This window comes from Microchirus variegatus, assembly GCF_963457635.1.
Source record: "Microchirus variegatus genome assembly, chromosome: 2".
In the NCBI taxonomy this organism is placed as follows: Eukaryota; Metazoa; Chordata; class Actinopteri; order Pleuronectiformes; family Soleidae; genus Microchirus; species Microchirus variegatus.
The window spans coordinates 15,022,327-15,039,415 of NC_139803.1; the positions used below are offsets into that span (position 1 = coordinate 15,022,327).

At 41.9% G+C, this 17,089-nt stretch overlaps 1 protein-coding gene across 2 annotated transcripts; it reads left to right on the top strand.

The window, feature by feature from the left end:
* Positions 1–577: 577 nt before the first annotated feature.
* Positions 578–15,585, top strand: dhrs11a (dehydrogenase/reductase 11a). 2 transcript variants are annotated; one of them, XM_083902309.1, is made up of 8 exons: positions 578–624; positions 1,049–1,180; positions 13,105–13,314; positions 13,972–14,066; positions 14,378–14,507; positions 15,150–15,242; positions 15,318–15,383; positions 15,472–15,585. In XM_083902309.1, the coding sequence occupies exons 2-8, from the start codon at positions 1,049–1,051 to the stop codon at positions 15,511–15,513; spliced, it is 768 nt and encodes a 255-aa protein (XP_083758435.1). In that variant the 5' UTR covers positions 578–624; the 3' UTR covers positions 15,514–15,585. The 2 variants fall into 2 exon arrangements, with proteins under 2 accessions (XP_083758435.1, XP_083758436.1); XM_083902310.1 differs by lacking the exon at positions 578–624 and having other exon boundaries at positions 1,041–1,180.
* Positions 15,586–17,089: the final 1,504 nt, after the last annotated feature.

Below are 17,089 nucleotides of genomic sequence, written 5' to 3' on the forward strand. Positions count from 1 at the left end.
TAAAAATTATCACCCAGACTATCTAGCACATTTAAATCAATTGATAACCTTAAAAGTATATATATTTTTATTAAATATATATAGTCCCTGTTTCCTATACGTTTTATTCTTCTCATTCGACCTGTCTATACATTTGTTTTTACGTTAACATTCATTTTCCCTATTGAAAATAATAAATGATGTCTGACACCGCCCTTTTATTCTTACATGTGGAGGAATCTGACAGATTAAAATGAAATGAACCATTTTCAATAACTTCCACTAGGTGGCGGTACACACTCGCGTATGCAGTGCAGCCTGGGGCTCAAAAAAGAAAGTGGGAGTTGATAGTGAACCAAACATTGATTCGCTCCGGTGCGCTTCATATTTCATCCAGCGGTGCGCACGCACTGCACCCAGGCTCGCACACTTGCTGCCGCTGTCCTGGATGCTGCATGGACTGATCTGAACAAAACACAGCAGGGTTTTTTTTTAGCTGCTGCATCGCGTCATTTGAATAAATCACGTATTGTATAATAGCGACCGCGCCGGGCAGTGTGAAGTGAGCAAAACAGACGTTTAGCACAGGTTCGTTGGTTCGTGTCGGAGCGGAGGACATTCACCACTTTGGAGCAGCAGTTTTCGGTTAGTTTTACTTGTGTAAACCGTCATTTTGAGTTCCGAGTTCATCTAGCTCAGCTGTCTTCTAAGCTTCAGTGACAGGACAGCGATTCAGAACCGGATATGGAATTCATATTTAAAGCAAGTTAAGCACTGTGATTATTCTTAAAAGGCAGTGGCGCGATGTGTAGATCTTTTGGCTTTTATTTTAATGGTAGGATCGGATGTGGTTGCTGTGTGACGCATAGATATTTACTGTGTGACGCAATGAACAGTTGCCTTTTATGACGAAACCTCCGTTTTAATCGTTTACGGTGCAGTACCCATATATACCCTAGCACTTTTGCTAGTTGTTTCAGTGTGTGGTAGTTTTTTTTTTTGTAAAATTACGATCATTTTAAAGTCACAGTACGATATTTCTGTTTTTTCCAACTGGCAACACTGGGAGATGGAGCGGTGGAAAGGCAGAGTGGCCCTGGTGACCGGAGCCTCGGTGGGGATTGGAGCGGCTACAGCCCGGGCACTAGTCCAACAAGGCATGAAGGTGGTCGGCTGTGCCAGGAATGTCAATAAAATAGAGGTGTGTAATACAAATGAATGCCATTAGCAGCTGTGAGATAAGTTCTCTCCGACACACAAGAGAAGCTAGCTTTATTAGAGCAACAACAAAGTGGCTAACTGAGGTGAACTGTGTTCGCTAACTGACAGTTAACGTCAGTTAGCTAACATTAGCCCCCATGTCATCTCGTGAAAACACAATGCTTACTTGTTGTAAGCAGTGAGTCACTTTTTAAACGTAATTAAATAAACGGTGCCTCATTAATTCTAACAGTTTGACAGTTGTATCATATTGTGTTCCCAATACTTTGAAATGAGCTACACTTTCAATAAACGGTCGTATCTCCTGAGGCACTTATCTATGTCGACAAAGCTGTCTTCTATGTTAACTCGGTCCACAGTGACCTATATTTGCGGTTTGGGTTGGTCCACTCCACTTGGGCGAGGGTGGGGCTCAGTGGGAGCAGAGCAGCATCCACAAAACTGTCAGGGAGTCAGTGTTTTGTCATCTTGACAAGTAAAATACCTTTTGTTAGTTAGGACACTGATTCAAACCCTAATTAACTCTACCAGTATACACTTGTTCAGGTAATCAAGCTGCCTTCCCTCAGTTTCCAATGAGGTGAGTAGATTCCTCATTCCTGTGGGTCTCTGGACAATCGATTTCCTCCCACAGTCCAAAGATATGCATATTTGGCAGATCAGGCAAATTGGACACTCTAAATTGACAGTAGGTGAGAGTGGATAGTTGTTTGCCTCTACGTGGCCCTGTGATGGACTGGTGACCTGTCCAGGGTGTACCCCGCCTTTCACCCTATGTTAGCTGGGATTTGCACTAGTGCCCCCTCATGTGTGGGATAAATTGGTCGAAGATGGATGGATGACTACTGAAAATAATTTTTATGTCTATCTAAAAATTGAATTACTGAAGTAAATACTTGAGGTATCTATTTAGCAATTGCTGTTGATTTTCGCTTGAGATTTTTTTGGATTTGATTTGCGCCATTTTAGTTAAGTTGTGGTTTTAGTTTAATAGCCACTATGTAACAGATCAACAACCCTTTGGAGCATGAGCACACAATACCATCAGTTCTATATTCTAATGTAAGAATGAGAACTTAACGTTTGTCATAGAACATTAAAGTACATTTAAAAAATATTACTTAAATCGCAGTCTGCTTTTTCCAAATTGCATTGCAACAAATGAGTGAAATTAAGTGTTCAGCCCCACAGGGAAGGTTACTGTGCCCCTCGTCCCTACCCCACCAACTCTAAATCTTAAGTCATAATGCATTGAGTGCACCTTGCTTATCTTGTCAGCCAATGATTAAGCTACATACTCCCCACTCTTTGGTTGTCATAGCTTCTACCTGTGGACTGCATAATGGCTGCGACATTAATGTTGAGCACTGTTTTGCCACCAAACACCAGTGTATTGGAGCTTGGCAACCACACAATACTGTATTTAATTTCAATAATTAGGCACTGCACTGTGGCATGTTATGGCATGTACTATTTTGTGAGCACTACTATGAGTAATAAAGCTCTGTAACATTTTATGGTAGAAAATTATATGCATTTTTTTAAAAATTCGATTAGATCCCTGTGCTTTCAGGCACCATTCCATTTCGGTCAACATTAGCAAATATGATGTGTATTACATCAACATGAATTGTAACTGAGTTGGAAGAACAATTGACTGAAGACATGAATAAGGTATGGTACATAGTAGTAGTTCATGGTTGATATAAGTGCCAAAGGTCAGTCAGCATTTTCTGAACAATGAAACATCAATGTGATCTCACCTTACATGTAAAAAAACTGATGACCTCTGATATTCCACTGTCAAGTTGTTTACTAAAGACACAAGCAAGGGGTGTGTCGAAGCTAAAATAGTCATCACACATCAATCTTTTCTCCCTGTGGTATCCTTTTCAGTACTCAGACTGGAACCAATCATGTTCAGTATTGATTAATCTGACTCTTTCGTTTGATAAATTGTTCTCATGAGCTCAAGATGTCAATTAAACCAATGGTCTGGCTAAAGCTAAAAGGGATTTAATGTAATTATTAGTGATAAACAGCAAGTCCTTATATATTTTTTAGACTAATCGATGGAAATTATGAAAACAATTGCTAGTGCAGCCTGAACGCAGACCTACAACAAAAGGTCAATCGTGGAGAGATTTATTTTTAAGACGATAATGTAATCAAACAACGAATCATTTCATTTCTGTACCATACTGTGTCATTTCTACTGCTGCACATTTGACATGCATACATTTTCCCCACCTTGACTACACACTCGCACACACCCATGCCCGAACATGCATACAGCGAGTATGAATTGCACAACAGCAGCCTCCCTCCATTCATACTGAGGTCACATGGTCGTCGCTGTCAATCGTTAACTGCTGCAGCTTGTTTCAGCTCCTGCTTCTGTCTTGTGCAAGACTTAAAACAAGGTCACTCGCAACATGTAAAAGTCTTTACAGAGCTTTTTGCACAATAACACTCGAATGTCAGCATTGAATTCACTGCATTACAGCCAGAATAATCTCCTTGTGTATGGATTACAATAGTTGAAATCGGCAGTTTGCCAAACTACAGATAGATGCCCGGTTGTTTAAAGTGACCGGTTTGCATCTCTTTCATTCCATGAGAGAATGTACAATACTTTACAGAGATGTCTGTGTGACTGTTATGTAGGGACAAGGCCAGTATTGTGCTCTCTCGGCAATGTAAACCGGGTTCTTGCTGTACTTGTGCCAAACCTGGCATGCTGCTAAAGTCGGGGGGTGCAAGTGTCTATCACTTAGTAATTGTGCTCGACTTCCCTTTCACTGCTCATTTCTTGACTAGGGAAAGTGAAATCTTGTATGATGTTTTTTTTTGTCCAACATAATCTGTCTCTCGTAGACCAGATAGAGAAGTGGTGAGAGGGGGAAATGTGTAGAGAGAGGGTAGTGGAGAGTTGTGACGGTGGGGGAGCAGGGAGCTGAATACCCACGTGTGGTCACCATGGGCTCTGTTCAGGAATGGAGAAGACGGGGCCGCATCCAAGTAGCAGCAGCAGCACAGCTTCTCATTTACGCTTGAATAAAACCTTAAAAACACAAGGGCATCGAGGTTTAACTCTACGGAAGAAGATGAAAATATTACAGTGCAAACTCTCGTCTTAAATATCCATCCAAAGTAATGGACAGTGCACAAGAGGGGTGAAGAAGAGAGTGCAGGCAGGGTGTGGTGGGTGATGTGTGACGGAAGTCTAAAGACAGGAGGCAGAGCTGAAGATGGTCAGTTGGTGTTGTACCAGAAGAGAACAGGAGGGGCAGGGCAAGATGGAGGCAGGTGATCTGCTCTGGTGGAAAGAAGCCAAAAGAAGATTTGGAAATGAGACGGCGAAACGAAGGCTTGACTATTGGGGACGCTCCCACAAAATCTTGGAAGCGAAATATAGTCCAAGATTGTGCCACATGCACCGACTCGGTAGTTCAACCAAACACTGCAGCATTAATGATGCGTGATGTTTGTGAGGTTGTCGCCACGTAACGAGCATTTGTCCGAGCACAAAAGAAGAGGTTGACGCATAATTACTGACTTACTAGGGCTTTGCTTGTTTGTTTTTTTACACTGGAGCCCTATGGCGTTTCAGCCCACATAGCCCATATATGTGTTTGAAGTATAGTAAAGGGTGCTTATCAAGCACAACATGATGCAGTGGCTTAAGTCATACACTGCCTCTTTAGTGAAGGTAATCATTATATTTTCCAGAAACAACACATTAAACTTCTCCGTGTATTTATTTACTTCTTTCGGCCAGTTAATTCCATATTAGAAAAGTGCCTAATTTAAAGTTGTAATGAAATGCATTGGCTGTCCATATTTCCCACAATCTACCTTCTTGGTTTTTATGTTTGTACTGTACGTTTGTACTGTACTCTGAGTGAAGGTTGATGTCGAGGAGATTAGCGTCGTGTTGCTCTGGTGAAGGAGAGGCAGAGGGCACAATGGGGTGGGGTCTGTCGCATAATCAATCAAATTCAATGGTTGCCTATGCATCTATAGAATGTATAGATTTTGCCTGTATGCGGAGGAATCACTCACTCCCCTCTTTGTCCTTTGAGTTGTATATGATTTCCCTGCTGTAGTCACACGTGTCAACACAGGCTAAATGAAAGAACAGATCTGTCCTGATAGTGCACCTGTTTGTTTAGTCATTTTAAAGCTGATGGAGTGGAGTGGAATGCTTTGGCTGCTGCAGTTTTAGATCTGATGTATTTCACAAACATCATTTGTGGTTTTCAAGTGCTGAATACATTTGTGGTCGACTTCCAGCAAGTTTATGTTGGCAGAAGCGATTGAGAGAAGATGTCAAATGATTGTGGGAGACCGATTGATGCAGATTTAGGTCGGATTTATCTCAGATTTGCAAAACTACCACTGGTTTGGAATATTGTGCTCATCAATCGTTATGGCTCATCAGCCACCACTCTGGCTGGTCATATTCAGTTTCTGTCTAGACTTGGCTGCCTGTCAATGCAGCCCTGCACAAAGCAGAAGCTTCTACCCTTTGCACTACCCTTAGCATCTTTTATGCGAGCGAGTAAATGGCAAGTTTCTGGCAGGTGAATCAGAAGCTCAGACCGCGACAGAACGGCTTTGATTTGGTTCCCATTCTGAGGAAGCAAAGATGATTAGTCACGCTTAAAAAGTTGAGGTGACAAAACAAAAGGCAATCGGGACTCAGTGTCTCTAAATTTGAAGCCGTCTCAGCCACCTCCTGTTGGTTGTGTCTGGAAACGAGTCAAAAAGTTGAACTCTGTACGTCTAATCCTGTAACTTAGTATGCATCACTTTATCTCATTTAGTTTGTGTTGTTTTTTTTAATGTATATAATGCTATAATGGTTTAATAGGTGTTTAAACACTTCCGAAAGCCATCTAACTAGCCTCCAAATGTATCCCAAGTGCATAGTCTCTATAAATAGTCCTGTCACTGTGTTATAAGATTGTGTGTTTAGGCATGACACTTGCAGCCCTGCTGTCTTCTCCTGCAGTTTTCCCACATGCATTTTCTCCTGATCTCATTACGTCACCTTATGGCCTCTTCAGTTCATAAGCTTTTGTCTTACCCAAGCAGAAAGCTTTTCCACTGACTGCTTGTTTTCCACTAGAGAGCTGTGAGCTGACTATGGACTATTCGTCTAACTAACTAATACTTCACTTCACGTGTCCATGGATTCTGCTCCCAAGAGAAGCGTCATTCGCACCAACACAACAGATAACAGCACCTACTCGTGAATGTGAATCTTTCCAAAGCAGCAGGTTGTTATGAGGGACTTCCAGGTGTGTAGACATACTATAGGGCAAGAAGAAAACATGTATTATTATCATTAAGAAGAAAATGAATTTGTAGCGCTGCTCTTTTCGTTTAATAAACAGACCGCTCCAGTTCGACTGTAGGCGTGCTAGCGGCGGTAAATGAGCTAATGCAGCTAACGGAGCTAACTGGTAAACTGTGTCTGGACTCCGGTGTTGCGGCATGTAAACATGATGTCATGCGCGTCTTTTTCCACGTTAACCCAGTGCCCTAATGTCTTCAGTCCTTACCTGCACACTTGATGATGATAGCAATAATAAGCTTATGTGACACATATGGGGCCAAAAGATGGGCAACCGCACAGCAGTAGGGATTTTATGAATCTAATGCAGGATGTAGGTCACCTGTAGACAGTCAGTGTGTTTATATGCATGTTAAAAGTCTCGTTTTGGTTGAACTAAGACAATAATTCAGTGTCCTTAATGTCATGTAAACAAGTTAGTCTGAACTGAACAGAGCCAGAGCGTTAATGTTATCACTAACACGTGGCCTTTTCCTGCTTAAAAAAAAAATCTAATCATTCATAAAAAGTGCTATATCACCCAGGTCTCATACAATTACCAGGTCTGATTTGTCTCGACAGCTCAGTGCATTCTATGAGTCACTCCTGCACCACTGCTGTGTGCCCTCTCTGCTCTTATCTTTCAAGGTGTAAGGTTTACTGGCACTGACATTCTCTCCCTGGGCCTCCCACTACGATGGGTAGGGAGGGTGTTTCCCGTCCTGTTGAAGACTTGCCGGAACCTTGCTTCTCATATTGTGTGTGTGCGTGTGTGTGTGTGAGAGAGTGAGAGAGAGAGTTGGTTGGTATCCATAATTATTGTGATGAATGTCATAAAATGTATATTCATTTGTTGTGTATTTATTGCTCCTGAATGAAAGTTAAACCTGTAATTGTAGATATCGAAAACAAGAGGCATTTCACAAATCCTTTTTAAGTACTTGAAACCATAGATAAGATATTTGCTGTCACCACAGGAAAACAAATCACCAGTAATGTTTTGTCTGATTGGTTTATATTGAACCTTTTATTATATTGCTGTTGTTATACTCTTTTATTAACCCAATCAAGGAGGTCATGTTTTTGACTGTTTGTGTGTCTGTTTTTAAGCAGCACAAGTAAATGGATTATGTAAAAGTGTGTGTGCTCTTTTGATTGGAGGAACAGCAGGCCAGCACTTGTAACATATGCTTACTTATCATGCAGTTACTTTATGTCGCGGCAATGCAGTAAATACATTCCTGCAGGTACAGGTCAGGAGCTTCAGAAAGAAACCAGAGGCTGTTTTCATAGCTGTGGGAGGTGTTTTTCCTGTATTGTTTTGGTGTTTCTACTAATGTGCTCATTGGGTGTGTATTTGTAGAGAGCAGAATTAAAAAAAGAAAGCACTCTAAAGCTAAAGAATTAAATTAAGCTTCAAGACAAAGACAGTGCGAGTTCACCAAGTTCAATATTTCCATTTGGGTGCTAGAGGCCTACCCGCAAAGAATGCAAATTTGATTGTTTGTAGCTTTGCGGTCCGATTGGATTTGGTGTCACTGGGTGTTTGTTCGATGTTGGAAAGATTTTATGGCTACTCCAAGCTCACACACACACACAGCAGGGACAGTTCAAGCTGGCCCAGCCTGAAAGGCTTTCATTTTGGCTCATGTCAGATCAACACTGTCTCCATGAGACCGTCCAATGTCTGCTTGGAACTCGGGTTATCACAAAAGTAGTACGTATTGCTATGTGGCTCTCACAGCTGGTGTTATTGCCGCCCTCATGTCAATATGCAGCATCAGGTGCAGGAAGAAAAAAAACGCATCACATGAGGAAAAATGAGACATGTGATTTGCTTTTTCACAAGGGAAACTTCATCCCTCAACATGTTTCAACTACAAACAACACAGAAGCAGTCACTGTTTCTTCTTCTTTTGCCCGTGGGCTCTCTGTATTTGACCTGGCATCAGAGAAATGTCATGGTTGCACCGTTTCCTTGCGTATTTAATTTAAATAAGCTCCTGCCTTTCTTGTTTTTATCATTTTGGGATTATGTCATCCAGCCACACTGGTTACACCAGTCTGTTACCCAGCACCTAGTCTGCTTGCCCAGGGAACTACCACGGTTATAAAAGCCTTTTCATTTTAGATACTCACTTGTAGTCATAGAGCACAGTTGCTGATGTTTGTGGTATTATATCAAATTGCCAGCTGGGTTTCTTACATTTTTGCTATGATCACGGAACTCCCCAGAAAATCCAAAGTCTATCGATGAATACTAACAATGAGTTCTTGATTAGATTATCCCAGGGAAGTGCCGTAAAACAACCCCATTCGACCTTTAGACCTTTTTTAGTGGCAATCTTTTGCTGTGTGTGAAAAAGAGATAATTGCAAAATCATCCGTTCTACCCTGCTGCAATCAGCCTGCTCTCACCTTTGACCTGCCCCCCCCCCCGCGTGGTGAGGCAAAATTCGATTTATTTTCATGTCACATAACAACAGTTTAATTTTGGATAATGAGTGAAAGGACTCAACATAATAAAGCGTCACAATTTAGAGGAGCGGCATTTAACAGCAATTTGGCTCTCTGGTTCCAAGAGATTCCGAATACAGCGACAATCTTGAAATCTGAATTCTTGTTCGCAAGTTTTAATGTCGGATAATTTTTCACTTTGTGGCTGCCAGTCTCCACCCCCCACTCCTCCCCTCCACACTCTGTGTGCTCGCCAGACAACAGTCTCCGTAATGAGAATGAAAATTAATTATGACAGGAAAAACAGTTTAGAGTGTCGCAGGTACTTAAGAGATAGGAAATGAAAGGCTGGCGATGGGAGGGCTGAATTAGGCCTGCGTTCTGTCTTTTCAGAGCCCCTTTTTCATCCTGTCTAAACACACAACACAATTTTCTCTGCAGGCTCTGCTAATGGCTGTTGCCTTGTGCTATCGATTCGGGCGCTCCTCCTTAAAGCCTGTCTGCTCTCAGCACTTTGGCGTCTTTATTTTTATCTCTTCTCCATCTCCGGGGAGTTGTTTTGCCGGTCCATTTACACCAGTTCCACGTGAATGGGTGAATGATTGAACGTGGCGTGGGACGGTGATGTATCTTGTATTGCAGACCTTATGTAACAACCCCCCTGCAGAGGTTACATGCGTTGCATAAAGCTATGTGGGCATACATGTACGCCTATTACTGCAACACACACAGGCTTTATAATCGGTTGTAACATTATTTGTCTTTAGCAGAGTCTTATCAAGACTAAAGGAAATAGTTACATAGGCATGTGTATTCGTAGTGTTATTACATAACTGCCCAGGTGATGTGAGCACAGGTTTGTGCATGAAGACATAAAGCGAGGACACAGATTAGTTCAGAAAAATTCAATGCTGTACCAATCTGGGAAACTGTTCAGGGATCAGCAGTCACCCTGAGCACCTCCCTCTGATCTTTATTACCAGGTGCAGGGCTTTTCACAAGCCCTGGCTTTCAGCTACTTTATTAAAACTGAGCAGGTAGACGGGGCTTTTTATTTGTTTCATAGAATTGGTCATTTTTCAATACGTTTTTTTATGTTGATCACACCCCCTTTCTGCCCCGTGAGCACTCATGCACACACACTCGTGCACTCTGCTGACTCATTGAGCATGTGTTGTGTTAAGTCGTGCTTACAGCAATGACACGTTTCTGTTTGAACACTGTTTAAATGTAAACCACCTGTTCAACAAACGTGTTGAGAAACATTGTTTTCACAAATGTGGTCACGGTTTAATGACACGGTGCAGAAAAACACTGCACTGGTTTAGAGCTGCTCTCTCCTGTGTTTTTTAGTAGTACTTTTAAGGTAACTACGCTGCTGCACTCTCAGCTTTGGTTGTTTATCTTATTGTTGTGTAGTGTTGGTGTCGTTCCTCTGTGTATGGTCTGTATGTGAGGCAGCGACTGACCACTTCAGTTCAGCCGTTGCCAGAAGAACCCACATACATTAACAGCTTGGCACTTCCTGTAGCTGGACCAAGATCACAGCCCGTTCCCTTCACTGCTCCCACTTCAGTCTCGTTCTCTCCCTCTCCAACAAAAGACGAGACCTTCCTCTTCCTCTCTATGTTCACCTCCCTTCTGAATGAAGAAGAGCCAGCCTTCTCCTTCCTGAAAGCCTGTCCCTTCGGGGATTCATGCAAGTGTGAATTTAAGAGCTGTGGTTCTAAAGGCAGCTCCCAATACATCACTTTAAAGACGTCACCGACTGCAGCAGCTGAACAGGAATGTTCTCCACAGTGCGCTTGGGTAGTTTTAGTCTTTACAGATACGCGTTTTCAGTGATGTAGTATTTTGGCAGCTTTATTCGAGTAATACCTTCTCTCAGGATAATCTACGTTAAACGGCTTAGTGTGAGATGGTACATCCACATTATTATGCCTTCAGTTGGAAGACTGCCAGAGTGATCCCTTTATCCAATTGATTATAAAAAGCAGGCCTATCATGTACACTTTCCTAAGAAGCTGCTGCAGTGGCTGTTGTCTTTAATATCCTCGTCCAGGTGTTTTAATTTTAACAGAGAATATCAAAACATGGCTGTATTTAATCACACTGCGACATGGTTTCCACCTCTCTGCTTCTGTTGCCTTACATTGTGGATGTAAGGTGATACGTTATCTCAGGCATGTCGCATTAGTTTTATCCACGAAAGTGCAACACATTTCTGAGCTCTGACTTCCTATCTTACGTTCCATGCTCTACCTTTTTAAAAGCAAGGTTCAGCACTGAATTGAAAACATTTTGTAAAAGAAAGCTGTGCTATGCCTTTTAGTTCACATTTTGTTGTGGACTTGTTTGTGATTGTTTGAATCGCTGATTCCCAAAAAGTGGACTTGTCTTACTCCAAGACAGCACATATAGTGATACGGATAAAGATTAAATCAAAGCAAGACAAAACACTGGAAATCCGTCACGTGGAAAAGGATAAACTCCCTCAGATGTCAAAAAACACTGACGATCCCCTGAGGAAAGTGGGTTATTTCCAGTTTTTCCAACCAAGAAATATACATCGACTAACACAGAGTTACAATAAATAGAAATGTAAACTTTCTTATACCACAAGAACATGTAAAATCTAAATATATCTATTACCACAAGACTTACTTGTACCAACTCAAAATTCTCTTTTCAAATAGTTTCGCTAACTAATCTTGTTCAGATAATGTAAAAAAAATGTATTAAAAAAAATAACATTTTTAATTTTTAGGTGGCACAACTCTAACTTACAAGTTTGTCAACAAAATAATATTAGTTGATGAAACTTTTTTAAAAACTCGCAATTATTTGTTGGGCTATAAACTAGGGCTGTGCAAAAGGAGTCCAGGCACCGTTTACCAGTTAGCTCTGTTAGCTGCATTAGCTCCTTTTAGCACCGGTTAGCGCGCCTAACGAAATGAGCAGCGCTACAAATAACCAGCGTATCTGTGTACTGCGTATGTGTGCCTCTGTTTTTAAAGTTTAGGGCTAATTTAGAGACTCATTTTAACAATCGGGAGTCGCTTTAACATGCCGTCACGCGCGTCTTTTTCCGGTCAGTCGTCATGGAAACGTGTCATGCGTTAACGTTGACGCCGTAAAACGACTTAACGTTTGACAGCACTATTATAAACTCAAAAATTGATTGCACCAAGTTGCCTTGAAATTTTGAGTTTTCTTTTTTACAGTCGGCACAATGCATATGTTTTCATTTTCGATTAGCATTAGCGTAGCTAGCTGTTTTGTGGCCGTCAGCTAATGCTAATTGTAGCCTCGCTAGCTTACCTTTGGATACCAGGTTTGCCAAGTTAGCCGCAAAGTAGTAGCATGCAAATAACTATGTGCTAGCGTATCGGTGAACAGACACCTCGTCGTTTCAGTATAACACTGTGTTCTAATATTCGAATGCAACTCCAGCTTAATAAGACCAAGGTACCAAATAATGGTAGCCGTTAAAACATATTCATTATTGCAATGTACAGCAGATTCTGTTAAATGTTAACCTTTTTTTTTATTTAGGCATTGATTCCTGCCAGCACCTCTCACACAGAATTTTATACAGTTAAGTGCATCATCTCTGTCTGCCACCAGCCTGGCCTCTATCACCCAGGGGCATGCCTCACTGACACCAAGCCTGGGACATCAATGACCGGTGCAGCTGTGCTTATCTAGCGGGTGTGTGGGTGTGTTGTCAGTTCGTATGAACCTCCAGTGAACAGTATTGTACAGCCAGCTGACCTGTTACAAGTGTAGCCCGCTCTGCTACAGGCGTATTATCAGGAAGAACATAAGACAGGAGTGGTTTGTGCTGCCTTGCCCTGTACTGATATGGTGTTTTTATGACTGCGTGTCTCCTGGCCTCCTCAGTGTAGGACTCTTATCTCAATTATCATGCTGCATGGTTAATTATTTCCAGCTCTTGGCTAACAGTGTTTCAGTCCAGATAATCGCTGTACATCCACATTATGTGGCAACATGTATGGAGTTTGTTTTTTTCCTTTATAATATAAACGTGTGCGTTTATATTATAATAACCGTATCATTGTGATTTCCTAATTTGGGTTTTTCAGAAGCTGGCAGCTGAATGTCAGAGCGCCGGCTACAGCGGCACGTTGATTCCTTACAAGTGTGACCTGTCAAACGAAGAGGAGATCCTGTCCATGTTCTCTGCAATCAAGACGCTGCACAAAGGTGTGGATGTGTGCATCAACAACGCCGGCCTGGCACACAGTGAGCCACTGCTCAGCGGAAAGACGGAGGGCTGGAGGAACATGATCGACGTGGGTGGACCTTAGACATGTATATAAATGCTTAGGCAGATGCAAGGTGGAATGGGCATAGATATGTGTTATAATATGTTTTCTTTGATTTTATGGGTCAAATGGACAAGCTGAAGTTAGTGAAATCAGAGATTTATCGATACATGGGTCTACTCGCACACACAGATCCTGATCCCCTCTCAGAGGCAGTTTTAAGTGGCTCTGCCTGGCACAGAAAAGGTCCGCTAATGAAAGCCAGCACTATTTCTCTTGTTGGGATTTAACACTCTTGATTCATTGAGCTCTTGACCACTGTAGCCCCCCCCCCCCCCCCCTCCGCGCTAAAGTCCCCATCTCCGGAGCCCTACATTTGTAACGCTCGCCCATCTGTTGTCATGACAGCCTATACATGAATGTGTACGACAGTATATTTTTAGCCAGCGTGTAATCTTGACGCTGACCCTGCTCAGCCACCTCCCCATCTTCCCACCACGGTTGGCTTTAACCTAGCATCCGCGAGTGGCTATCGCCACAGGAGCAGATTAGCAGCCACAACCTGGACAGTGACAGCAGGTTCACATGGTCTAACACACTGACCCAGTGGACATCAGTCAGCTTAACCAATGACACATTGACTCAAATATATATAGTATATATATGGCTTTGCCTCTCCTGCAGGTGAATGTCTTAGCCTTGTCTATCTGCACCCGTGAGGCATACAAGTCAATGACGGAGAGGAATGTGGATGATGGCCACATCATTAATATTAACAGGTAAGGAAACTTCACAACACTGAGTAAGATCTCAGGAATGTAAAGATTATTCTGGAAATACCTTGCCCAGTTTGTTCAAGTGAAGCTACTGTAAATATGAGCTTTACCTGACCCCTGGTGGATGTGGAAGAAAATGAAGAACTGCTACTTCCTTCTTTGTGTTCTAGTACCATTGGCTTTAATGTACAGTCAATGCATTGATTTAACTTAAAATATATTTGAGAAGACAAACAAGATATGATATTTACAACCTTAGCAAATGCATTGAACTTGTTTAAGTTGGTGGCCTTTCTTCTGTGTTCATATTACAGTATGAGCGGGCACAGAGTGGTTGCAAGCACTGATGGGCATTTCTACAGCGCGACCAAATTTGCCGTGACAGCTCTGACTGAGGGCTTACGGCAAGAGCTCCGAGCGGCGAAATCTCACATCAGAGTCACAGTAAGTTATTAGTCGTCGAAACGCTGCGTAACAGCCTGTTCTGTTACTGAAAAAATAAAAGAATATGAGTGTTTTTGCGACCAAATGTACAGAGTTTACATGATGAAACGTACGCTATCGTTTGGAATCACTTAGAAATGTCCTTATTTTTGTGGTAAACGACTATTCTAGCTGCAAACGTCTGGTTTTTAAAGGAATATGTACATAGGTGTATTGAGGCCCATGTCCAGCAACCATCTCTCCAGTGTTCTAATGGTACATTGTGTTTGCTAATCGCGTTAGAAGGCTATTGGATGATTAGAAAACCCTTGTGCAATTATGTTAGCCCAAACTTTTAAACGGTAGTATATCCTGGTAAAATGAACCATGTAGTGTGTGACCCATGGTTGCCAGCCACTCGTGTGTGTGCGACCTCACAGCAAATGCAAATATTCCTCACATTGTGTCGTGTGACACATGCACAGCAATCCTGCAACTCTGTGATACATCATACTCCGTTACAAGAACAAAGTAGCATATTCTGCGTTCCCAAAATGATCTTTACAGAGTTTGTGAAACACCAATTCATAGTACTTTCATACGGTAGATGTTCACGGTGTGTTTTGTGTGCAACAGTGAGCAGTGAATGTTTTTCCTCCACAGAGTATATCTCCTGGAATAGTCGAGACAGAGTTTGCCTTCCGTCACCACAACAGTGATCCAGAAAAAGCAGCTGCTGTGTATGAAAGTATAAAAGTAAGAGAGTCGATAGAAAAATGAGTTAACTCAAACACCGTTGGATGAATAACACCTCTTGTCTCTTTTTCTCAGTGCTTGAAAGCAGAGGACATAGCCACCGCAGTCACGTATGTCCTCAGTGCCCCTCCTCATGTCCAGGTATGTCTTTCTCGCTCTCCTGTTGTGCTTTTAAATATATTGTAATTGCGTGCTTTGTGTGTTGATGTCCCTTGTTTGTTGACATCAGATTGGAGACTTGCAATTGAGGCCAGTGGAGCAGGTGTCATAGCAGTTGGAAGTGCAAGCTGTGAGAGGAGAGCAGACAGCAGCCATGGTGACTCTTTAGCGACCTCTGCTGGGCTTGGGAGGAAAGAGGGGGAGGGATACAACAAATCAGCTGTTTCTGGATCTGCAGGGATGTGGCGAAGGGAGGCCTGGAGCCTTAAGGAGGCTGTGAGAGGAAATGAAGGGTGTAAACTTTATAAACCACTAAGGAAAAATACTACTGAATTCAGAAACTTGGTATCTGTGAATGTTGAGCCCAGACTACAGTAGGAACAAATAACAGCTAAGAGTTATTTTTTATTTTTGGTCTGTTTTGTTTTTTTTTAGTCAAAAGGAAGTTTAGCGTTTACCTTTTTAACCAGTTTCAGCGTGAATCCCCCACTTTCCTCAGATCGGTCACCTGATGGTGATGTGCCTTATCAGCTGTTGTTGCAGAGGCGTGATCTTCCTGTCAGATTTGCCGGGTCGATCACGCCCCCTGCTGTCGTTATGTGGACGACATCCTCGAAGTGACCAAGATGGGCCACACAGGAAAGAGGAAAAAAAACAATAGCATTTCTCGGGTTTAAAAATACACCACACAGAAGATAGGATGACTATATTATATAGCATGTGTCAAACTCAAGGCCCGTGGGCCAGATGTAGCCCGCCACGTCATTTTATGTGGCCTGCGAGTGATCAATTGGTCTTAAAAATCTGTGTAAAAATAGGTCTATGCTGCTTTAAGGCGTGTGTTGACCATAAACTACGTTTCCCACAATGCATGGCGATTGCGTTACCCGCGTAATCGCATTGTATCATTGTATATGCGTCATGCGACGAGTGAAATTTAATAAGTAAAAATACAGAAAGTTATTTAGCAATATGTTACGGAGTAGTTACCTTTATTTTATTATGTTTGGCTACATTCAGTTATATTTATTCTGTATGACAGTTACATCTGGCCCTTTGAGGGTAACTATTATGCTGATGTGGCCCTCAGTGAAAATGAGTTTGACACCCCTGCTCTATAGGATGATAGACTATAAGAGGAAGACAGACGGGAGGAGGACCAACCTATTCAACAGGCACTAAGAAACTGCCAATACCCACCTTGTGCAATCCAAAAATGGAAAAAACAAACACAAACAAAGGAAAATAACACACCAAAAAGGATAAACATAAGCAAAACAAGCAATGTAAAATACCACTTCAACACTCCGGTCAGACCATACTAAAAACTCAGGAAGAGGAACAAGAAGATCAGGCCTCCACAACAACAGCTGATAAGTCACGTGAGGAAGGTGGAAGATAAATGTTGAAACTGGTTAACAAGGTAAAGGAAAAAGTCATTTTTTCTATTAAAAAAACAAACAAAACAACAACAGTGCTGCTGCTGCCGCTGTATGGTCATTCTCCACGATGACCGTCGCTTCAGAGGGAAAAAAGTACGCCATTGATTGCACAACGTTTTGTTCTTCGTCCGTTCGTTCCATTTTGTTTTTTGTAGGTCGTGTGACATATCATTTTTTTTTTTGAATGAAATAAAAAAAAGAGTAATTGTTTATAATTTTTTTATCAATATTTTAACGTTTGATCCT

Coding starts and splice junctions, on each gene's coding strand:
- dhrs11a (XM_083902309.1), top strand. CDS start 1,049: ATGGAGCGGTGGAAAGGCAGAGTGGCCCTGGTGACCGGAGCCTCGGTG. Junction 13,315..13,971: donor GCTGGAGGAACATGATCGAC/GTGGGTGGACCT, acceptor CCTCTCCTGCAG/GTGAATGTCTTAGCCTTGTC. Junction 14,067..14,377: donor CACATCATTAATATTAACAG/GTAAGGAAACTT, acceptor TTCATATTACAG/TATGAGCGGGCACAGAGTGG.